The sequence below is a fragment of the Malurus melanocephalus genome, unplaced genomic scaffold (assembly GCF_030028575.1).
Source record: "Malurus melanocephalus ecotype Western Australia unplaced genomic scaffold, MMel_1.1 scaffold_58, whole genome shotgun sequence".
In the NCBI taxonomy this organism is placed as follows: Eukaryota; Metazoa; Chordata; class Aves; order Passeriformes; family Maluridae; genus Malurus; species Malurus melanocephalus.
This window is the reverse complement of record NW_026623290.1, coordinates 220,067-229,944: the sequence shown is the minus strand read 5'-3', so window position 1 is coordinate 229,944 and position 9,878 is coordinate 220,067. Positions and strand designations below refer to the sequence as shown.

The window sequence follows — 9,878 nt, the reverse complement described above, 5'->3', positions numbered from 1 at the left end:
AGGAAAACAGGGCTGGAGAGTGATCTTTGGGTTTGTGCTGGAGGAAAACAGGGCTGGAGAGCCATTCATGGGTTTGTGCCCAAGGAAAACAGGGCTGGAGAGTGATCCATGGGTTTGGGCTGTTTCTTTCTGCAGACAGTGAGGATGGGGTGGTGGATGGTTCCCAGATAAGAACTGAGGAGCACCTTGTGAGCAGGGGCTCCCCGCTCTGCTCTTTGAGTGTGAGGGCTTTAGCAAGATCCAAGCCTCTGTTTTCCAGTGCTTTGCTGGGGTGTCACCACCACCATAATTCCCCAGCCTGTGGGTAGGGCTTTTCTTGCAGAAATGTGTGCGCTGAGTGAGCAGTGAGTTTTGTCACCGTGTGCTTGAGTGACACATGTGAGTCTCACTCAGGTTCTCAAGGCAGGGAGCTCGTGTGCCAGCCTGAGTGGCATGGTCTGGTCCTGATCAGGTAAAAAGAGCCACGTGGTGGTGAATGGGTGTACTGTGAGGCAAGGAAGAGGTCCTTCTGTTCTCTGCTTTCATCTTYAGGTGTACAGGAGACACAGGTGTGGTGGGGATGAGGAGGTTGTAAAACAAAGAGAGCCCCAGGAGTGAACCTTTCATGTAAATGGTTTGGGGGTGGGGTAGGCTCTTACAGAAAACACTGGCTTTGAGGTAAAGAAGGGAAGGAAATGACACCACAACTCACAGGAAAGGAAAACAGGAAGGAAAAAAACCCCACAACCCAAATTCGGAGCTATTTCTAGCTGTAATTGACTTACTTTCATCTGTCAAAATAGAATTAAGCTCCTGTAATAAGCCCTTTAAATCAACAGGCTGCTAATCCTGTGCTGGCAACCATTCCCAGTGCCAGAAACTTCCCATAGGAAGCTTTGCAGAGGAGTTGGCAAGGGTTAGGCATCACTTTCCCACAGGAGAGGAGGATGCCTCCACCAGCTCAGCTGCTGAAGCTTATCTTCCAACTCACAGCATCCTCCTGGCCTTCCCATGCCACAGCCCTGCAGTCCACCTGGGCTGACTGTCCCTGTGCAGCTCCAGTGCWGAAGCCACCACCTGTGGCTGGCAGGACCTGCCTGGCTGGAGGAGATGCAGGAATTTTGGGAGAAGCCCAAGGGTTCAGCACTGTCTCGTGCATGGAGTAGGGACACTGCTCTCCTTTATGGCTTGGAACGGCGTCTTCCTTTTGCACATGCACATTTTTGTACTATGGAATTTATTGGGGTTCTATGTAAGGAATGTGTGTTTGGGCTTCTCCAAACCTCCTGGAGCTCTGAGGGATGCAGCCAGTCAGACTGAGCAAGGGAAGGGAGCTGGTGGTGTTGGGGATGGATGTGGCACCATCACGTGGTTGGACAGTGGTCGATGCTGATGGCAAACTCCAAGGTCCTGCTTGGAAATACAGCCAAGACCTTTGGGCTGGACAGGATCCTGGCACCGTGCTGGGGGTAATGAGAAGGTGGCTCCTGGCAGCACAGGGCAGCACTAATTCAATTATAACCTCGTGCTAATCCTTGTCAGGGATTGCCCTCCAAGGCAAGGAGCTGCTGCCTGACCTGCCCTCCTGCTCTCACACTTATCAGCAGGAAAATAAGGATGCCTACTGATTCGCAATTAATCTAATGACAACTGCAGCCCTCTCAGAAAGGCAGAACTGATGGGAGCACTTCAACACTGACCCAGTGTGCTGGGGCCTGGCCCAGGAGCTCACAGAGAGATCACCCAGGGCTGGGGGGCAAAGGTTCTGGGGGAAGGCTGGAGCCAGGGTTAACCCTTTCCTTGGTGCAGCCTCCTCAGGTTTGGGCTTGAGTGGATGTAGGAGTGGTTCAGGCAGAGCTGAAYGAGCTGGGCACAGCTGAGGGAGGTGGCTGATGCTCTTGGTGCTCTGTGGGAAGTGTCCCAGGTACCAATAGGTTTGTCTTGACCATCTGCTCAGGGTAATTGATATGATGAGGTTTGGGGTGAAGGAGTCCTTCCTGAGGTCAAACTGATCAGAATCATGAGGAGCTTATTTATTCATGTTCTGTTTCACTGTGCAATTCCTATGGCCATCTCATACTTTTGCTTATGAGGAATACAATCTTCAACAAAATCCTCTGTCTCAGCTCTCTCTGTGGACTGTGCTGGTTTACAGCACTACACTGTTGTTTGACAGATGTGAGATTTGTGAAACAAATACATTTTGTGGCGTGTGGTGTGCAGCAGAGAATCRATAATCCACAAAGCCTTGTGTGCTGCAGTGGGCTGCCTTTGCAGAGATGTCCCATCTTCTCCCTTTCTGGATAAAACTACCCTTTATCTTCTATCCTGAGTTGATTCAGAAATCACAAAGAAATGAGAAATGGGACAAGTTTTTCAGCCAAGGCACTCTTTTTTTTTTTCCCCCCGAAGGAATAGCACTTGCTACAAAGGCTGACATCTCAGCCAACTTTAATTTCGCCACAAAAGCCTTGCCTTTTCTTCCTCCACTACCAGCAAAACATACTTGTGAGCCCTTGACTCCTCCTTGAACCACGGTATTTATTGTCCTGCTCTGCTTTCGCTCAAACCMAAACACATTTTAGTGGCAATTGAGCATTTTTCCTATAATTTTCAGTGCATTTCGGGGCGTTTGTAGAGTGTGCATTGCTGAGATAAGTAAAAAGCATTTGGTTTTGTTGTCCTTAACAGCATCATTTGAGACCTCACCTTTCTTGCTGCGAGGGTGCCTTAAATGTTTGCTGATAGCTTTTTGTGTTGTTCATTCCGGATAATYGGTGCAATAGGACGGAGGCTCTTCTCTCACGGTTCAGCTCACACCAGGAGGGCAGACAGCCTTCAGCATTCCGATGGAGGAGCTCCTTCAACCCCCTGGGCTGAAGAGGGGAGCAGTTTGGTGGCAGGGAGCCAGCTCCTGGGGACAGTGCTCTGTGTTTCAGGGGCTGTGCGTGCCTCACTTTGCAGTGGTTCTGTAAAATGTCTCATCTGGCGAGCYCCGTGCTCCTCACCTGGCTGGGGAGCAAGCAAGCCCCTTATAAGTCATCTGTTAGTGTCTCCAAAAAGCCTCGTAATCCCTATTGCCAAGCAGCTTTTGTGAGAGAAATAACATGAAATGCAGGTAGAGAGGGAAAATTAATTGTGTCTGGAGGTTTGTCTGTCACTCCTTGCAGCGAATTCACAGACACAGCTTGCTCTGTCTGATCTGCTGTAGCATTTCTCACTGTGTCCATCACGAGGATCTCTTGGCAGTAACCAATTCCAATCCTGTGAGATTTTGTTAAATGCTCCTTGAAAGAAAACCAAAATTAAAAATCAATAAAGCTTCCAGCTCCTTGGCTTGGTCTCGTGTTAGGTTCAACATCCAAATAGCTGTGACAGCTGGCGTGCRCTCCTCGGGACAGCGATCGCCTTGCCCAGGGTCCAGGGCACCACGTGCACACAGAACTGCAGCCTGACAGGCCACAAGGTGCTTTCATCTGTGCCTTGGATGTCTGTCTGCCTGGGTCCTCACCCCCAAACAGGGGCTGAGCCTTGGCTGGGTTTTCAGAGCACGATGCCTTTCCTGTCAGCCACCTTTGTGGTGGAAACCCTCGCCTGCTCCCTCCTCGCCTTTGTCCCCATTACGCCACACCCCTTCCAACAGCCTTTGCCATACCTGCAGCCACACAGGAGCTGTGTGCAGAGGATTCTGCTGACCCATTGCTTTGACTGCACTCTTTTCCATCCCTCTGCAGCCTCACCTTTCCTCTAACCTAAGCTCCTCCAGCCTAAGCTCCTGCTTTTCCTTTTCCCAGCCCTCCCCACTCAGCTTTCCTCTGTCTTGAAATCAGTTCTGCTGTATCCGCCRGTGTCTGGCCAGCATCACCCACTTGTGGGTTTTCTAAACCAGCTGCTTGTGCTTCCTCCCTTGTGGTGTTTCATGCTTACAGGGGCTCCTCTGAAATACCTGCCATGGRGTCTTGTGCCTTAAAGCCCTTCCCCTGAATATTAAATGGCTTAAGGATTGTGGTYCTGCACTCAGGTGAGGGATAAAGATGTCCAAAGGGTGTAGGGAAAGAAAACAGCCATTCACAAGTGTGTGACTGGAGTGGGATGTGAACTGTGAATACCCCATAAAGCCGTGTGTGGGTTAGATCAGTGGATATCCTGACAAAAAATCCTTGTGTGAGCCATTATCCTCACCCCTTCTGCACTTGAGGCACATTGAACCCGAGCTGTGGTGTCTGCACAGGGGCCCAAGAGAATTAAGTTGTTTCTGTTAATCCGTAAGATTTAGTCTTTATCAAAAGAAGTGAAAGGCACAGAAAGGAAAGGTGAGAGAAGTAAGGTTATTCTCAATTATTTTCCTTTTCTGTCTCTTTGAAAATGCTATAACTTGAGGGTGTTGAGTACCATGTGTGTTTGAAAGGGCACTTCAGAGCTCAAGACSTGGAGGAGAAGAGAGTTGTTTATCTGTGGCTCAGAACCGGAGTCTGGCCACACAGTATGGATCCAGTCTGGACCAGGAGGCTGGGTTTGGTGTTTGGCTTTGCCCAGCCTGTGGATAAAGCCTTCCTGACACCAGATCCAGTTTCTGGAATCTGTGTTAGCTTCTGGAAGGGGACATACCCACTTCCACTTGTCCGTACAGCTCTCATCATTGTATGTGGCTCTTGCTCTTCTGGTGGAGCTGACAGAGGAGAGACTTGATACCTGAACAGAAAAGGGCTGGAAGAAGCTGAAAAGGGGGAATAGCAGTTGCTCTCTGGGCTCCAGTAGTTCATCTCCAGCCACCCAGCTCTGGGATATGTTCTGTGCCCTGCCAGCACCAGCAGGTCCTGTCCCCACCTGCGCCAGTGTCAGTTGGGCCACTGGCTCTGATTTGTGTTTTTTCTGATTTTTCCTGGGCGTTACTGGGAGCAGGATRTGTGTGGCAGACTGATAATCCACTGCTGCCAGTCAAGGACTAGCACCTCCACAACAGCTTGTGTTTATATCACACTTTTATGAATTAGCTCTTTTAAAAGAGTCTGGAATTGCATTATTTCAGCTATTCCGATTTGTATCACGAAATAACGCAGCTGATAGTGCTGAAATTTGATTTCTTCATTGACCTAAGTCTTTTATTYATTTCATCAGGGCAATGGATTTTTTTGTTAATTTTATTCTGTGTGTTAACCCTTACCTGGCAGAGTAGGAGTTGTTTCAGGTTTTTCTTAGGCCTGTCAGGAGGTGGTTGGGAGTCAGAGAGCAGGACCCTGCCCTCTCCAGCAGTCCTTGAATGCTGCCTGTAGGGAGGAGCTTTGCACCCAGCATTCCAGCCCAAATCCAGGCCAGGTCTGCTCCCCAAATCAGTGATGCTGGGGTGGGATCAGTGCTGTCAGTGTGTGGGGCACGTGCCCAGGTGTCCAGTGGGGAGCCAGCTTCCCTGGCTTGGGATAGCTGTGACCTGCTAGGGACAGAGTGTTGTCTCCTGGAGGATTCCCACTGGGCTTCAAGGTCCCAAAACAGCATTTGTGTTCCTGTGGCATGCCCTGATGGTCAGGCACCTAGCAACAGTTCTGCTTGGGAGACTGCTCATCATCTCCAGTTGATGATCAGGAGATGAGGAACAGCCAGAACCACCCACCAGCTGTAGGATGAGACTCTCTGAGCTGCTCTTCTTAAATCTCAGTTCAGGAAGGTGTTAGGGTTTGTGTCTAGGCTGCCTCCTTACAAAAGATGGCCTTGAAGATCTGATGGCATTTTCCATCTGTCACTATCATGATCTGAAACCGGAGCTGTCTCAGGCAATTTCTCCCTGACAGCATCATGGTCCCTGTTCTGAGCCACGTCCYGCTCCCACCCATCTCAGGAGCTGCACCCACCCCTGAGGGTTTATTTACACACTCAGTACCACCTTCTGAAGGAGGTCCTTGCTGGGAGAACAGCTCTGAGAACAGAGGTACTGGGCTTCAGGACTGCTCTTTGCTCTTCTCCTTTAATTGCTGTCTCTTTCCATAAAATGTTGCAGTTAATAGTTACGGTGATTGGTGTAGCCAATTCGAAAAATAATTACTGCCTGCTTCGAGATTATCTTTCCTCCTAATTAAAATCCTGGACCTCGCATATTAAAGGTGCGCTGTTGACACAGCATCCCATGTGCGCCCAGACAACCTCATTTGGATTTACAGAATTAATTAGGTTTTATTTCCATCCCCAGCTGTTCTCTCYTGCACCAGGATTGTGGTTGCTGTCTCAACTGGACAGTGGTGGGAGAGATAAGAGGAAGATCTTGCATAGCTCCAGCACTCTCATCACAAACCAATCATTAAAAAATATTTCCCAGACCTCACRAGAGGATTCCCCATCCCCACTTTCCAGGAAATGAATTGCAGGAGCTGTGGCATGGGCTGTGTTATGGATTGGGCATTATGTGTTGTGTTATATCTGAGGGTGGTTGGGGCAGCCTGGAGTCTATCACCCCCTCTCTAAGCTGCGTCGAGAATTTGTAATTCTGCATGAGCAAGGCTTTTGCAACAGCCTGCCTGCAACAGAGGGAAGCACAAACAAAAGAGCCAGGTGTTAATTTTCATTATAAAACAATGAATTGTCAGTGTTCCCTGCCTCAGTATTACCAAGTGAGTGCTCTCTAGCTGCGTGTGCTGAGGGGGATGGTTTGCTAGGGCTGTTTTGGGTGGTGGGTTGTGCACACCTGTTGCTCTCAGTAAGGTTTTCTGTGTGCTGGTTTGTGTGTCTGTGGGGTGCTTCAGTGCCTGACCCAGRTCACTTTGCTCATTGTTAATATGCATGAAAGTGCTGCTCACATGAATGTCCTGTGCCTGTGTGCAAGAGTCACTTCATCATGCTGTCAGCGTCCTTGGACGTTCASAGAGCTTTTACAGCCTCTCAACAAAACACCAAAGTTAATATTTCGGGAGGGCAAAAGGTCACCAGTGTTTTTCTGTGTGCTCCATCTGGTGAATTGATAAAAAGGAGAGTTTTAAGACTAAAGCAGCTGCAGGACAAACGCAGACATTTGTCCTCCCCCAAAGCCAGCTGGTTAATAYGGCTTGACAGTTCTTCCCAGGCGGCTTCCCTGCTGCATGAGGATACCCTAAATCACAGTGTTAAGTGGTTGTGATAATCTCCCATTTCCCTCTGCACACAGGGGGTCTAATGTGCTTACCCATAAACTCATCAAGGAGGCTGCTTTATGGCTACCTGTGGGAGCAGGTTTCCGTGGCACTGCAGTGAGCTCTGCTGGGTCCCCACAGCCCAGAAAATGCTGATCCTGTGCCACTTAAATGCTGGTTTTCCCCCAGTTTCTTGCTCCTTTTTCATGCTGGATGCCAGCATGAGCCAGGCAAAGACCTCCTTCCCAAAATATCATATTCATCCTTTTCTAAAGCCCCATGTGCTTGAACACCCCTGGGTGTGGCACTCAAACTATCCCTGTGCCCTTCCTGCATATGCCAAGGTGGTCACTCTGCTTCCAGAATTGGATTCCCCAGAAAAGTCAATTTTTTTCTCTTATCTAGCTGAGAACAAGCAAGCACGTTTTGTGCCTTGGTTGCTAAATTTTAATGGCTTTCTTGAAAAGCTAATTTACAGGATTAAGGCTCAGCTCTCCCAAGGGTTCCTGCTGTCTGAGCACCAGACCCTCAGGAGCCCAGCAGAAAGTGCGAATGAGTAGCAAGACACTTCCAGGGGCTCCAGTGCCACAGCAGGACCAGGCTCAGGATCCCAGATGTCTGGTGAGAGCACAGAAATGCCACATGCTCTGCTCTGCTTCCTCGTACCCATTAGCCAAAGTGCTGCCAGTCACTCACCTGAGCTCAGGCCCTTGGAAATATCTGTTAAAATTAATTCAAGGGCTCAGAGAGGCTGCAGCACAGCTCAAAACGTGCTTCCTGCACCTGCCTGCCTGCTCTGGGGCAGTGCTGGCACCAGACCTGCTGGGGGAGGAGGGAGTGTGCCTGATGGGGACATTTCTAGCTCCTCAAACCTTTTGCTTTTTCATTTTGCTGCTCTGACAGCGTTTTCCTGCTGAGCGAGCCAGATAAGTTTCCTTTGCAATAAATACTGAGCGCTGGAAACATCTTACAAGCTGTTGGTGCTGCAATAACTTTTATCAGCAGCYCGAAATACCTAGGGCTGATACCGTTTCTGCTGCTGCATCACTGCATCCTTCCCCTGTTCTTTTTGCCATCCCTCATAAAAGCTAACGTGCTCCCCACAGCGAGCACAGCTGACCTCCATATCTCACATTATAGATTGCAATGTGCCACATTGTGTGTCTGATGGACTCGTGCTGCCAACTGTGGTGATGCATCTTGGGCCAGGATCACAGCAGCAGTGGGTGTAATGGGAACTCAGCGGTGCATTTGAGCTCTTTCAGCCTGGTGACCCTTTGTTCCAAGGCAAATGTTTTTCCAGCCCTATCGTGTTTGCTGTCRGAGTAAAAATCTTCATTCATCAATGAAAGTCATCAGCATGTGTTTGACTGTGTCTGCTTCGAGGGGTTGTTGGAGTCTACTTGACACGTGGCTGGTTTGGTCTGTGGTATTGATCTCCGGGGTTGATTGGAAGATAATTGTAGGCTGAAGTACCGAAGGCCGCTGTTGCGAGCAATTTGTTTTTCATAAAGGATTGTCGAGGCATGAGATGCTTCAGTGCCATGGCAACAAGTGGGATGTGCCCAGCAGACAGAGAGCAGGAGGATGCAGTCCCTAGAGAGGCTTTTTCTTGGCATGGARACCTCTGCTAGGCAGAAACCTCTCACTTTGAATCCCAACACATCTCAGGCTGGAGAGAGGGAGCGTGCGGGACGCGAGCGCGGTGTGCAGTGAGTAACGGGCTGCGCTGTCCCTTTGCAGGTACTGGCTGACCAACAAGGTGCACATCAAGCGCCCCACCACCGGCCTCCTCATGTACACCCTGGCCACCCGCTTCTGCAACCAGATCTATCTCTACGGCTTCTGGCCCTTTCCCCTGGACCAGAACCAGAACCCGGTCAAGTACCACTACTACGACAGCCTCAAGTACGGCTACACCTCGCAGGCCAGCCCGCACACCATGCCCTTGGAGTTCAAAGCCTTAAAGACGCTGCACCAGCAAGGAGCCTTGAAGCTGACTGTGGGGGAGTGYGATGGGGCCACGTAGGGTGGTCCCTGGGCATGTTCCTGCACAGCCACGGGAGGAAGGGCAGGGGGCAGAAAGGACGAGTGGTGCCTGGTGGGGTTGGTTGTCTTTGTTAACGCGCAGGACAGCGACACAAATATATCTACGTGGTACCTATATATATTGACCTGAGTATTATAACTGTTCGGTGTTCACCAAGGGACGGGCAGGAGAGCTGCGGGGGCATCTGGCAAGGCTGGCCCAGGCAAGTCCTCTTGCTGTGGGGCTTGCTGGACTCGGGGGTGTTTGCCTTACACCCRGAAGGTGGCCTTGGTTGTGTTAGGGGATGGGTAACCGTGAGCCGTTTGTCGTGACTGGTCCGAGGTCGGTAGTTAGTTTGTTTGGCCAAGGGCGCCGGCAGCGAGGCGCGTCCTTGGCCCCGTGCTCGTGGCGGGGAGGGGAAGGGGCAGGGGCAGGGGTAGGGTGGGTGGGCAGGGAAGGTTTGTTGGCGGCTCTCGTGGCCCAGGGGCTGCCTGTGACACCGAGCAGGAGCTCGGCGCTGTCCGCAGGGACTGGCACCCAGATCCATCCAGCATGGAGCATCAGGCTGGGCAGAGCGGGGCAGGAGAAGCCTCGGGGCTGCAGCTGCATCTCCAGGAGGTGSCAGGGAGCAGAGCTGTGACACTCACACATCTGAGGGTTTCCAGAGTACGAGAGCATCGGCACTGACAGTAGGGGACAGTGAGGAGGATGCTGAACGGAAATTTCCTTCCTTTTCTAAGGAGCAGTGTGGGAAGGAGCAGAGGTGCTGGAACGTG

The 9,878-nt window shown here is 50.7% G+C and overlaps 1 protein-coding gene across 1 annotated transcript in view; it reads left to right on the top strand.

Moving 5' to 3' along the window:
• Nucleotides 1–9,509, top strand: part of ST8SIA2 (ST8 alpha-N-acetyl-neuraminide alpha-2,8-sialyltransferase 2) — a gene marked incomplete at its 5' end in the record, with an annotated part of 29,175 nt that extends 19,666 nt beyond the window's left edge. The window contains one exon of the mRNA XM_057365792.1: nt 8,817–9,509. Coding sequence (XP_057221775.1) covers nt 8,817–9,102 — 286 coding nt within the window. The remainder of the gene's footprint in view (nt 1–8,816) is intronic.
• Between the last annotated feature and the right edge of the window lie 369 nt (nt 9,510–9,878).